This window comes from Symphalangus syndactylus, chromosome 9, assembly GCF_028878055.3.
Source record: "Symphalangus syndactylus isolate Jambi chromosome 9, NHGRI_mSymSyn1-v2.1_pri, whole genome shotgun sequence".
Classification (NCBI taxonomy): Eukaryota; Metazoa; Chordata; class Mammalia; order Primates; family Hylobatidae; genus Symphalangus; species Symphalangus syndactylus.
In genome coordinates, this window is record NC_072431.2 from 125038188 (window position 1) to 125052926 (window position 14739).

The 14739-nt window shown below is 33.6% G+C and overlaps 1 protein-coding gene across 10 annotated transcripts in view; it reads left to right on the forward strand.

The window, feature by feature from the left end:
• ZDHHC21 (zinc finger DHHC-type palmitoyltransferase 21) overlaps positions 1-14739 on the forward strand; it is a 73879-nt gene that overhangs the window by 15994 nt on the left and 43146 nt on the right. For 6 of the 10 annotated variants that reach the window (XR_008660233.2, XR_010113765.1, XM_063609854.1 and 3 more), the window contains 3 exons: positions 2901-3099; positions 4356-4454; positions 10847-10958. Coding sequence is in view for 8 of the 10 variants with exons in the window: in XM_063609854.1 (XP_063465924.1) it covers positions 2946-3099; positions 4356-4454; positions 10847-10958 (365 nt within the window). In the remaining 2 variants the exon portion in view is untranslated. Of the gene's footprint in view, position 1; positions 1705-2900; positions 3100-4355; positions 4455-10846; positions 10959-14739 lie in introns of those variants that run through there. The other 4 variants (XM_063609858.1, XM_063609856.1, XM_063609860.1 and 1 more) reach the window with 3 other exon arrangements.

A 14739-nucleotide genomic window follows, 5' to 3' on the forward strand; every position in this document is an offset into this window, starting at 1 on the left:
AATGTATATTCAACACCTTATTTGTTTGTTGTTTTATTTTTCTATCCTGTGCTCACTTTTCCTTTGGGATGCTTGCTCTTTTAGAGACTGTCATCTATGTATGTTTACATCCAGGAAAAATGGACATATTTTAAACTATACTTTTCACTATGTAATTTTTTGTTGCTGTGAGAGATCTCTTCTAGTGATAAAGAAAAATTTGTTCTCTAGTAGAGGAGAATAAAAATGGAGTTCAAAAATTAATATTTGATAATTTTGCCAGTCATTTTGCTGGCTCATGTACTTTTGTTTCTAATGTTAATAAATTTAAGTTACTCTCGTATATACTTAGTGAAATACATGTTCTGTTTTTAGTCTTGAATAGAACTGAAACATTAAAGAAAGAAAGGTACATAAAATTAATAATATTGAACATGTTGAGAGAGCACTTGTCATTTCTTTTAGCACTTGATAGTTGGCAAGACTAAAAAATTAACATTGTCTTGAATGTTTCTCTTTTTAGCTGTGTAGGTAGGTTACCATTTGTATTTGAGATTCCTTTATTAAAATGATTCTTAGCAAATTAAATAGCATGCTTTATCCTGTCTGACTTTCTTCATTTTAATGATACCAGTCTGTCTTTTGATTTTTAAATTAAAAGATAAATAAATGAAACTTTTATTAGTTTAGTGGCCTGGGCACTATTTCTATTTTAGAACTCATACACAAGTTAGAACATATCTGATTTAAACCATTGAGTGGTATTACATTTGAGTTCTTTTTTTTGTTTTGTTTTTTGTTTTTTTTTTTCTGCTGCCCCAGTATTTGCAGGATCTAGGGATGAGAAAATGGGAGTATTCCTTTAAAATTAAGTATTCCTTAATCTCTTTTTCTTTGTTTCAGTAGGTTTATAGCTTTGAAGAACATTGGCAAGGCCTCTAAGGGATGGTACCCTGAGGCTTTTCAATTGATTATGAATTGTTCTTAGAATGAAGTAGACTGGGATATAGGCTGAAAATCTGGGAATCACCGTTGACACTTTCCCCTGTAACCCCTAATATCTAATCAACCAGAAAAACGCACTGGTTTGATTCTAACAGTTGCTCCTTTCTGCAAACCTAATTTTGGCTTTTGCCTTCTCTTAGCCTAATGGATCTCTGTCTTTAATTTTATCATTCACACCAGAGCTTCAGTAATTTATTCACAGTACACATTTCGTCTTGTTAATCCCCTGCTTCAATAGCTTTCCATTGCCGAAGAATTCAGTCTTAGCATTGTAACGTGGCACCTTTATGTCCTTTATGATATAGGCCCATATTTCTTAGCACTCACTCTCCACAGAAAGCTTTATGATTTGTGATGGCAGGTTGTAATACCTCCCACAATTTCTACACTTGCTCCTGCTATTCCTTCCGTTTGCAGTATTGTTGTCACTTTTCATTGCTTAGATAACTTTTACTAACCTTCTAAGACTGAATTCAGTTTTCGTCTCTTACAGTAAGTCTTACTTGAATCCTCGTTTAACTGGTCCCATCTTCTGTGCCCCTACTAACATTTCGTTTTCAAATCTGGAACTTACCATATTATATTAAACCTTTTTTCTGATTCTTTTTCCCATTAGACTGTTCCTTTAAGCAAAGACCATGCCTTCTTCATCATTGTATCTGCAGTGTCTAGCAAGTGATGGGTGTGTAGTGGAGGCTAAGTGAATATTTGTTGAACTAAGTAAGTTCAACTCATTGTGGTAACATTGAAGTGTTAGTGAAGCTCATGGGTCGGTGGTTACTAGACACCAGTCAGCTCTTATCAGACTCTTGCAGAGCATTTTACAACATTTTATTGTTTTTTGAGCTTTATGAAGAATTATGATTCAGTAGATGTAGAATGGGGTCTAGGGATATGTATTTTTAAAAAGCTCCCCAGGTGTTTTTGGTTTTCTTACAGGCTAGAGAACCATTGTCCTAGTTTATTATTATACCATTATATTTTACGTAAAAGGTGCCCCCTAGACTTTATACAGCAATTTATTATTTCAGCCTTGGAAGTTATATCTTGGATGTATTTTAAGTCACTTTTTTGGTACCATATTTATATAGAAGTATTTTAAGTCCTTAAGTGTCTCATTGAGAGATCTGTTGGCATATTGTTAACACTCAACTAAAAAAAGCCTCATTTAAACAGGAGTCTTCTTCAGTTGATCGTAATGAGATTTGTTGGGCTTCATTCTATGAATTATAGTATTTTTGGCAATTTGTAATTACTTTTCACTTTTTATCGTCATTTTTCAAAATACTTAAAAGATGTTTTATTGTAGTTTAAAATTAAACTAGAGTGCACAAATCTGAAGTATACAGCTCAGTGAATGTTTACGTATGTACATACCCATAAAGTACCACCCAGGTCAAGATATAGAACGTTTCCCAACCCCTCAAAGGTTCTCTCATGTTCCTTTTCAGTTAATATACACCCCTGTCACCACAAGATAACCACTGTTTTGACTTGTGTGACCATAAGTCTCTGATAAAAGCTACTAAAAATTTTTGTACATAATCTTTTGGTGGACATGTGTATTCATTTCTTTTGGGTTTACACAGGAAGTTGCTGGGTTAAGGACAAACTTGTGTTTTAAATTCAGTAGATGATTCCAGTTTATACCTGTGATAGCAGTTCATAATGAAACATTGAAATTATTTGAAGCTTATGATAAAATTTGAATATCCTGAAACTTCTGTTTGTTTTCCAAAGTATTTATTGTAAAAATATATATATACAAAGAAATATCAGTAAATATATCAACTATAGAAAGAGAATATCAAATATGCAAAGAAAACTCAATGTCATTTTATAAAAGTTGCCAGAAATACAGGTTTCAGTCAAATGTTTCTATGTAAGTAATTGTTTTCTTTGTTCCTTCTCCTTAGGATCATCCTTCCTTGTGGGTTAGCAGGCAGTTATAAGATTGCAAAATGGGTCTCCGGATTCACTTTGTTGTTGACCCACATGGTTGGTGCTGCATGGGTTTGATTGTCTTTGTTTGGTTGTACAATATTGTTTTAATTCCCAAAATTGTCCTCTTTCCTCACTATGAAGAAGGACATATTCCAGGCATATTAATAATAAGTAAGTTTCTTGATCTTTATTTTCTTGTATAATTATTTTTCTCATTTTAAACGTTTTTAGGGTGTAGTGCCACTATGATAACTCTCCTTTTAATATATTTAGTGTTTTAGCAGTGCTGTCAATATTCAGTTATTTACTAATTTATGAACTTACAGAAATAATGGCCTTTATAGATTTGCAGTTAGATAAAAGTGGTATCTCCATTTTTAACTGCAAAGTGCATGAAGACCATTTTGTTAAAAATAGAAAACTGACACAGTAGTGATAACTTTCATGTCTCTCTGTATTTTTATTATTGCCGTTTTGTACCTAATTACAAATGTAGACATTTTAAGAATAGAGACAGTATACATTACTGAGAAGTGAGAATTTCATAAGAAAAGTATTGATTACGAAGTTGATTATGATAACACTTGGAACTTCTGGATAGTTATTAGTCAACTGGTGATGGCTTGCTTATTTATGATTAAAATAAATTGAAATTATGTATTTTGCATGTACATGGCATTTACAGTTTTCATGCACATTACCTCATTTTGACCTCACATGAACCATGGGAAATGTTATATATGTGATAAAACTGACCAGTACTATGCAGTCAGTCCTGGATTGAGCACTCAGATTATTCCTTTTACATGTACAGTATTTTTTTTTTATCCCTCCAACAGAATTCCTCTATTCTTACTAATTTAAAAATGTAGAATTATGGTGGCCAAATCTATTTTCCCTTACTATTTTTGTTTTCTGGTTATTAATTTTAAAATTAAAAAGTTTCTAAGTCTTAATTCTTGAACTAATTATTTTAAGATCCATCAAAAGGGACAGTTGAACATCACCAGTTCAGAGTAATATTGAAGATACCCAGTTAGTTAAAGAAAAAGTTTAATTGTAGAATTTAAAATGGTATTTTGATCCTTTCAAATATAGAACATGTAGTAATTAAAAGGGAGCCTATTCATTTATGCGATTATTAGTAGGAAGTCCCTGTTATTAAGGGGTCTGATTTATAAGAACTTTGAGTTACTATCATGTAAAATAATAATTAAAATTAGTAATGATTAAAATTAGGACTATTTAAGATAGTCCTCCTGACAGTATTATTTGGTGAGTGAAATCAATTATTTATTTTTTAATCTTTTGAAATTTTTTCTCCTGTTGGTGTTTATTAAAATATACATTTTGAACTTTAAATATGATTGTTGATAAAATACTTTGAAGGGTAAGTGACTAATTTATTCAATTTATTTATTTTAAAGTATTCTATGGCATTGCCATATTCTGTTTGGTTGCCTTAGTGAGGGCCTCAATAACTGATCCAGGAAGACTCCCTGAGAACCCCAAGATCCCACATGGAGGTATGGTGCTCTGGATTTATCAGTTTTGCTGATGCCAGAATTACTGTCTTTATTTACATATTTTATTGCCTTTAATATATATTGGTTATAAACGTCATCTAACACCACTTTGAAGTCTTGTATGTGTCTTTTCTAAACTTCTCTGTTTAAAATTGCAACCCTGCTCCCCCTGCACCCCTGCAATTTCACCACACCCCGTCTCTTGGCTTCCGTTTCAGTTTACTTGTTTATTTGTTTGTCATCCTCCTCCCATTCTAGATCTCCATAAGCTCTGTGAGAGTATAGATTTTTTGTTTTTGCTTTCTTCATTTACTCACTGCTATATCCCTCGTGTCCAGAAGAGTCTCTGTCATTTAAGATGCTCAGTACATAGTTGTTGAATGATACATTGTTATCTGAGAAGTTATATTTTAATTTTATAAAGGAGTTTTCTTGATGGTGCCACTTACATCATGTTATAAATACAACATTGCTTAGAATAAATATTGTCTATATTTTTCCGAGTTCTGACAATTCAATGAAAAATGGCAAGCATTTATTCTAGTTTCAGTCGAAGGTGATTTTTTTTTTTTTTTTTTGAGATGGAGTCTCGCTCTATCGCCCAGGCTGGGGTGCAGTGGCGCGATCTCGGCTCACTGCAAACTCCGCCTCCCGGGTTCACGCCATTCTCCTGCCTCAGCCTCCCGAGTAGCTGGGACTACAGGCGCCCTCCACAACGCCTGGCTAATTTTTTTTGTGTTACCAGGATAGTCTCGATCTCCTGACCTCGTGTTGTGCCCACCTCCGCCTCCCAAAGTGCTGGGATTACAGGCATGAGCCACCGCGCCTGGCCAACAAGGACAGTGATTTTTGATTATTCTATTGCATAATAATCATTCAAATCTCAAAAATGAATTAAAAATGTGTTGCTTGTCTTATTACATACCGGGTATATATTGTACAGCCTTATTTATTTTCATTCTGGAGGCTCACTCTTTGATTGTTTGCTATATAAGCTTTGAGAACTCTCTGAACTTTCTTCTAGTAAGAAATTTATATGCCTGTGTAGTACATTACAGACCAAAATACTTTTTATAGTAATTTAATAGTTTCCAACTTGCTGCACATTAGAATCCACCTGGGGAAGTTAAAAAAATCTCAATGTCCAGGTCATACCCCATTCTGATTTTAGTTAAATCAGAATGTTGGGGGCATAGGAACCAGGTATCAGTATTTTGGAAAGATCCTAGGTGATTCCAGTGTGTAGCAAAGTTTGGGAACCAATGCAGTAATTTCTTATGAAATTAGGTTAAGTGACAAGTTACTTATAAAGCCTCCCTTAAATTCTGATTATTGTTTTTCGACACCCATCATGTAGAGTCTTAGTTGGCCTTGAAAATTCAGAGATGCAATGGGAACATTACACTGATGTTTATATAGCTGTAGAAGTTTTTGAATACTACATTAAATATTAAGTTTTTACTAACATATAGAGGCAGTAAGACTGTCATTAGAAGTTTGTGTATGTATATGTGTTTTGAAGTAGGACAGGAGCAGGGAGGGTGGCATTCTGCAATCTTTATAGAATCACTTTTCTTCCCACCTGGCTTAGCCAAAAACTCTCTAAAATATTGTACATCTGTGTTATCTACTTCAACTTTAAAATCCAGTGGCCCATGAAAATCAAAGAAACAGGTATTTTCTAACTTGAAGACTGTTTCTGATGAACTCTTTAGTTTGCAGTGGTGAAAGACTCAAATGCCTACATGTTCTAGACACTACAAATCAATGAGAGGGGCCAGGTAGGAAGTATTTCATATTAAAAATTCCATACCTTATCTGAAAAGTAATCGTCTCTACTCAGCTGCAGTAAAATTGTCATGCAATTAGATTATTAGATCTTAAAATTCTCAGAATACAGGGAATCCCAATTTTTATGAGAAATTTTGTGATTAAAAAAAGACATTGGAAAGTAATTTAAAATGTTAACAACATTGTATATACCCCCAAAATCATATCTTTAGGCCTGATTGCCTAATTGAGTCCACATGTAACAACTCTCTTACGTTTGATGTCTAGACTGTAGTGATGTAGGACACCCTGGCATCTTGCTGACTGTTTGGATGTCCGTGTTACATCTTGTCTCAGTTGACATATGGCCTATTTTTCTTCCCTGAGTCCAAAAAACTTCCCATTCACTCCATTGACAAAAATACACTTACTTATCATATTTTAATGTTTCTCCAAAGTCTTTTTCTAAAAGAAAAGACTTCTTTTAGAAGATCATCACATATCTTATGATCTTCATCGTAATTCTATGAGGTAGGTAGGCTGGGTGGTCAGGAGCATAGATTGTCCTTCCTGGATTAAACATCTGGTTGTTGGTGTGAGATCCAGCCCAAAGACCCAGAACCTTGTCTCTGTCATCTTATTACCATGGATCTGTATACAGAGGTAATTTTAGCTTTTTATTCACCTTTGTTATGAATCTGGGGAAAACTTAAGTCATAATGTACTTTTTGGTGCTGGTTACCTGATTCTTTTGTAAATATGATTTTAATTTAGTAAAAAAATACAAAATTTTAACAGTGAAAAATAATATTGAATGCCTAGAGAGTTGAAACTATAGAATAGTGACATTCAGGAATGTTTAAAGGTTGAGCAGTTTCATATAACTTAATTCTTCGGAAAAGGGAACTTAAAGTCCTAATACTTTGCTGGTTTTAACTATTTTTTTATTGAATTACTCTGAAATATTTTACATGCGTTTCTGCTTTCTTAAAACACAATGACTTTAGTATATATGTGACCCACTAAATGTGAGGCAATTTGAATATAAGGAAATGTTGCATTTTCCCATGAGAAGATTCCCAGAATTTGACTTTATAAACTTTTGAGCATATAGATGAAACAGTCAAATGAAATTGTTACATGTTTGTTTATATTACTTGAATTGTTCATGTGTGTATTTGAAATAAAATGAACACCTTCAATTAGAAATATTTTTATCACTTTCATATTTTATGAAATTTTATTCAAGTTCTTAAGTATGTTTAAAAATGGTTTATTGAGTATAATTTACATGCCATATAATTTACTTAGAGTGTACAATTCTATGGGTTTTTGTGTACCCACAGTTGTGTAACCATCACCACAATCAACTTTAGAACATTTTAATCGAGTTTTTCACTTGAATGTTCGACATGTGGTTTTGTCATTACTAGAGCCATGTTTTTTGACATAGCATTACAGTGGAAATTCTTTCAAGTTAAAAAAAATGCGTCCTGTTTTGATGCAGTCTCTCAAAAATTTGCCCCAAGCTATAAGGATTCCTGTATTCAGTGATGAGGGTCATGTATTCACTCATAGTTTTGGTTTGAGCCTCCGCCTTACGTTGCTTTTTAAAGGTGATCTGTGAGAGACTTACTGACATTTATTTCCTACATTGACAACTGATTCTTGTCAGGGAATCTCTGTTAGGACCCAGACTTTGTATTGATTTAGGTGATTTCAAGTAATGTTTTTCTCCTCAAAGCATTACCTAGTGATTTTAAATATATTAATTGAGTGAGGGTCCCTTAAAATGTGAGTCTTTTAAAAGACTCATGTAGAGGGTGTTTCCTTCCTTTCTGAGGGTTAAACAAACCAAGCATTGCATTATATTCATTCAAGCATTTACAGCATTAATAAATCTCCAGGTTCAACAAAATGATGTATTTACTCACATTAAACAGCCTCAGTCCTTTATGGAGTTTGCCTTTTTTTGGTTTTGTTTTATATTTTGATTTTTCTGTCCCTTAAAAATTTATCTGTTAGCTTTTAATTTTTTAAAGCTATCATAAATTTTCAGTTGAATTCTTTTTCTCATAGGCTTTTTAAAAGTATTATTACATGGCTAGTACAAAAATCACCAGACATCAGAATGTATCAGTCGCCAAGATCCTATGTGGACATGAGTAAAGGAAGGAAAGGGAAATGACTAAGAGAGGCTTTAGAGATACGTAGGGTATGTTAAGATGGATGGATTTTTTTTCTTGCTACACAAGGCAAAAGCACCTTCTAGATGATCAATTAAATTTCTAGATTTTTTACAGTAGTGATTTCTCCTTTGTTCCCTAAACATATAGATATGTATGTGTTCATATAGATATGTGAAACTGTGAGTTTTTACAGGTATTTCTCATTTTAGATACTTATGTAATATCTTCATGTTATCAAAGGAATGACTCGAGTTCTTTCTTTAAATCAGTTTATGGTCCAGACCATAGATTAGCAAATAAATTCTTCTTTACTATAAAGGCCTGTAATCAATATTTTCAGCTTTATGGGCCATACAGTCTCTGTTACAACTCCTCAGCTCTGCCGTTGAAACACAAAAGCAGCCATAGACAATATGTAAATGATGGGTACATCAAACTTTGTTTATGGACCCAGAAATTTGAATTTTATATGATTTTTGCATGTCACAAATTGTTATTTTCAATAATTTAAAATTGTAAAAATTATTCTTAGCTCATAGGTCATACAGAAACAGGTGGTAGCCTGGATTTTCCTGCAGACTGTAATTTGTATCTGTGGTCTAGATTACAAAATTGTAGGCTTTCTCTAACTATAGCCAAGTGCTCTCTTCTGAGAATACATTTTACATGTAAAATGAAGAATTTATTCTCTAGGATATTATATGCTGATTTCTCAGAAATTACCAATAATGAATACACCGTGTTTATGTTTTAAGTGGCTGATAAAAACAAACTTTTTATATTGCCTTTTAATGAAAATTGGCTCATCGTGGAGAGCCTCCTTCCTGTCTGTATTCCTTGCAATGTGTGAATTCAAAGTTTTAACATTGGGATGTTTGGTAGCATTGAGCTAAGTAGGGGAGTGGAATATGATATGCTTGTGACATTGTAATATGCTATAGATTAAATAAATTTTTATTTCACTTAGAGGTAAATAGTACTAGTTTAACTGTATGTAAATTAAGCTTTAATACTGTTGCTCTTGCATGATTTATTTTCATTAAAATAACTAAGAAATGAAAAAGGATTTTCTTTTAAAATAAGATTTCAAGTATAAGAGATAATTTCTCTACTTTCATATTATTGGAACAATTAATTTGATGTAGGTTTTATTCATACTTTGTTTCTTCAGAGATATCTGTAGTGGGAATGTTTTCCCAACGCTTTACTATATAAAAGTCCAGCATGTTGATGTTGCTCCTGACCATTCAGCTAAAGTAATGGAATTCAAACAGAGAATCTTTTAAGAAAATTGAATATCGTCTACTATTATCTTTCACTTTTATTTAGAATCTTTCATTTTTTGATTTTAGACTTTTCATACGTCAGCAAGCATTTAGTGACTACCTAGTATGTGCTAGGGTCCCACTCTTCATGTACTAAAATTCAATCCGAATATAGGAGTTAGGCTAATCTTACTATGTCCATACTTTTAATGAGGTTATGGGATAGTATAAACACAGATGGTGAAAATTAAAAAAATTTTGTAAAAGTAAAATTCCATTCCAATGTATTTAAAAGATACATTTTTGTATAATAAGGCGATTGTCTTTTCTAGGAAGATGACTCTTCCATAGTTTTCGCGGATCTAATTAACACAGTTTTTAATGAAAACAAAAGCCTTTTCTCTTATGCAAACTTCATGTTTTTAGCACAGAACTTAATTGTGTGCTATTTCACTCCAGATTAGAGGAAATTGCTAGTTGGTGGTAGTTCAGTGTTTTGTGAAGAACTCCTTTATTTTCATTAAAAATAGTAGTTATCTTATAACATTTTTCACTACTGAAACTATTCTGATACCTCCCAAACCCATATGACATCCTTCTCTAACCTGTCCCATACACACTCTTAAATGAATCTACCAATATTTTTAAAAATTAAGTGATTTAGGGAAAGTGTGTGTGGAGGGGAATGCCATCTCTGTTTTTCAGATGAGTTTATAGGGTTGATTTCAGTTTACTATCAATTGAAACGAGGGTCAGCATTATTTCTTCTTTAGAGCCTTTAGAAAATGAAATTTCTAGAAATCAATTTGTTTAAATAAAATTGTTTTAGTATCATAATTTGGTTGGGCTCTAAGGTTTTGTCGTTGGATTTTACTTATATTCTCACAGTATACCCAGGATCCAAATGCATTGTTTTCTGTCTCTTACTTTGACTATAACAATAGTGTCTTATTTTTTATAGTCTTTTAAATTAGAAACACACAAAATAAGACATATATAGAACAGAACAGCAACATTTATGGCAAACACGTTTCCAGCGAAGGCTTAGAAGAAAAATCTGTTAGAGTTATATGTTGAAGTCTTCCTATAAAATCTTCTAAACAACTGTTGGTTAATTTCAGCATCACCCACTTGCCTTCATTAAATGGATTTTAATTTCCTTCTCTAGAAAGGGAGTTCTGGGAATTATGTAACAAGTGTAATTTGATGAGACCAAAGCGTTCCCATCACTGTAGCCGCTGCGGCCACTGTGTGAGGAGAATGGATCATCACTGTCCATGGTAAGAATAATTCACTTCTAGCAAAGAAAAGAGGGGTGGGTAATAAAATGTAAATCTTACAACTTGGCAGCTTTAAACAAAAGTTATGTTAAAGTTACATAGTTTTACAATATCTTAATAAGGATATCTTTATTTAGATTATATGGTTCTATCAACTCCCGAAGTCATTTTTCCACCAAAATCCTATATTTTCTAACAGGGAGAGATTTGAGCCAAAAAAGTAAGAATTAACTGCAACCTAATATACAAAAGGATTAAGGTGGTTGTATTAAATGAGGCAATGTATATAAAACATTTAATACAATATCTGACAAGTAGGATGTACTTAAATGGTAGCTATTTCTAATTGTAAAAAACCGTATGCATCCGAATGTTTATATCCCCTTTTCATTTGTTTAATTAATAACATTTCAGACACCCTGATAACCTCTTCCTTGCCCCTTAAAGCTTTTTAAGCATTATGTATTGGATATAGCTACTACCATTATGTACATGTTGGAAGTATGTGAGTGATAATTAGCTGATTCTGCAGAACTGCTAACAGTTTTGGTCAATAGGGGGCTCTCTTGTAATATTTAAAGAAAATGTTCAGTTGAGAAATACAATCTTTGAAAACAAATGCTGTGTCAATTCTGTATTGTATCTCATTTTAAAGCTGTCACAAAAATCTGTGAACAAGATATTGTATTTAATTCTGTTTTCTTAGCATTGGCTCTCTGTATAAATATTTAAACTGGTATAGTGTAGAATTTGACAAATATATCTGTATACATATATGTAGTATTTATGTTTATATACACATACATGCATATATGCAAATTTACATAGTGAGCCTCTTAATTTATAATTGCATTTATTTAAAATTGATTCAAGTGGTGTTTAGCTTTTTCTAATGTTAGTCAATTTAGAGTTTTCTTCATTTTTGATAACTTATTTTGATAGCACAGTTAATCAGCAAACTTTTGGTGGAAATTTGTTTTTTTTGCATAGACTGATTGTTTAAATAGAAGATAATTTCCTGAAATAGGAAAAAATAAGAGCATTTTCGATGAAAGCACTTTGTTACTACATAAAAATTTTAAAAATTTCTAAATCTGTCAACAAGTTAGAATAGTATATGATGTATAATTGATATTCAAAACTGTGCCTTGAATTTAAACAGATTAATTCCCAAGTAATTTTCTTAAGCTCAGTGATGTGTTTGCTATCACAATAGTAATAGATTTTTAGAAAGCTAGGTGAACCATGTATTCAGTGATCTGTTTGCTATCACAATAGTAATAGATTTTTAGAAAGCTAGGTGAAACATGTATTCAGTGATCTGTTTGCTATCACAATAGTAATAGATTTTTAGAAAGCTAGGTGAAACATGTATTCAGTGATCTGTTTGCTATCACAATAGTAATAGATTTTTAGAAAGCTAGGTGAAACATGTATTCAGTGATCTGTTTGCTATCACAATAGTAATAGATTTTTAGAAAGCTAGGTGAAACATGTATTCAGTGATCTGTTTGCTATCACAATAGTAATAGATTTTTAGAAAGCTAGGTGAACCATGTATTCAGATAATTGCTGATCATACAGAAAAGGTCAGTTTTTAAGCACTTCTTATTGTAGTGTTTCTTATTAACTGAAATACAAATGTTCATGATACAAGTGGATATTGATGCTTTTTTTTCAAACGAATGCACTAGTAAAAAAGAACTAGGAAAGACTCACTTATTGGTGACCAAATAAGGTGCTGTTTAACCTTAATTCTAACGTTGGGGTGATTTCTCTTTCTAGGCCTCTTGCTTCCATAGTTTTAGTCAACTTTTCAGAAGTTGGTAGCGGTGAGGGGGAAGTACAAAGGATTGGAGGATCAGAAAGGAGAGTAGACAAGGGACCTAAAGAGATTCAGGAATTTTTAATCATTGAATTTCCTCATAGAGCACTGCTGAAATGTTCAGAGAGCAGGGGAAATGTACAGTGTAAATTGGAAGCAAGGAAAATTTTTGATGTTTTCAGAAATTGCACTACTTAAATGCCTAACACAGTTTTAGGTTTGGAGGTCAATTCTCACATTGCCTCAAGGTTTTCTGTATTTCTGGGTCTGATCATTCTTTTTTTTTTTTTTTTGAGATGGAGTCTTACTCTGTTGCTCAGGCTGGAGTGCAGTGGCAGGATCTCAACCTCTGCCTCACTGCAACCTCTGCCTCTTGGCCTCAAGTGGTTCTCCTGCCTCAGCCTCCCGAGTAGCTGGGATTACAGGTGCATGCCACCATGCTCGGCTAATTTTTGTATTTTTAGCACAGACGGTTTTCACCATGTTGGTGAGGCTGGTCTTGAACTCCCAACCTCAGGTGATCTGTTCCCCTTGGCCTCCCAAAATTTTGGGATTACAGGCGTGAGTCACCGTGCCTGGCCTAATCATTCTTTCTAAGTAGTTCAGATGTTACAAAAAGAACTCGTATAGATTGAATACCTTAGTGCTTCTTAAAGCTGTTCTGGTTAAGAAGAATGCTGTGATCATAGACATTGTTTCTCAAACTTCCTGGGGACAGGAAGGGTGGAACAATGATAAGTCATCTTTCAATCAGCAGCTGTTGAAGAGCATTTTTGAGTGTATATTAATACATAAGCACACTTCTCTTATAATACTGCTTGCAAATAACAAAGCACAGTAGCTTTTCTTGTTTACAAAACATGCACTCTTAAGTCTTAAGAAATGCCTCTCTAAGATTTTTCAGTTCAGGTCTATATTTGACTTTAAAGAATGGTTTAATGACAAGTTAAAAAGAGCGATTTAACGGCCGGGCGCGGTGGCTCACGTTTGTAATCCCAGCACTTTGGGAGGCCGAGGCGGGCGGATCACGAGGTCAGGAGATCGAGACCACGGTGAAACCCCGTCTCTACTAAAAATACAAAAAGTTAGCCGGGCGTGGTGGCGGGCGCCTGTAGTCCCAGCTACTCGGAGAGGCTGAGGCAGGAGAATGGCGTGAACCCAGGAGGCGGAGCTTGCAGTGAGCCGAGATTGCGCCACTGCACTCCAGCCTGGGCGACAGAGCCAGACTCCGTCTCAAAAAAAAAAAAAAAAAGAGCGATTTAAGTTAGGACTGAAACCTGTTACATCATTTCTTTTTCAGTGACAGTGTAATACTATTTTAAAATGAAAACATTTGTGCGAAGTCATTTGTAGTCTTGAACTAGGGTTTTTTGCTGGAATTTTAGGATACTTTGACAGTTTGGATACAATAAATTTGGAACAATAAAATATTCAGCTTAAATTAGCCTTGAAAATTTTTTATTGTAACATTAATCCTCTTTGCTAGTTAGGGTTCACTGTTGTATTGGTGGAAGTATAGCTGTATGTATTTATAAATAGTTTTGAATACATTTTTATTTTCAGCAACCAGGGATAGATTTTTAAAATGAAAAAAAGTTGTGAATGCTTAGCAGTTATATCAGAGTGGTATGTTTCAGCTGTTTTACTTCAGGGCATTCAGATTGCTTTTCACAGCTAGAATGCCCTAAAGGAAGAGCAATATACAGGGAAGCAGGGTTCTTGCTCTCTTGGCCCCTGTGTCTTCTAACTGTACATCCTCTGGCCAGAGGCTTAGCTCCTTTGTTCCCTGTTTCCATGTCAGTGACACAGGAGACTACCATCTGCTCTTCCTGTCTCGCTGAGTTGTTATGAGTTGAAGGGGGATCACATATGTGGACTTCCTTTGTGAAGTGCTTTACAAATATAAGATGGTATATTTATACTTTTCTCTGTATAGTTTGTTTTTACCTTCAAGTG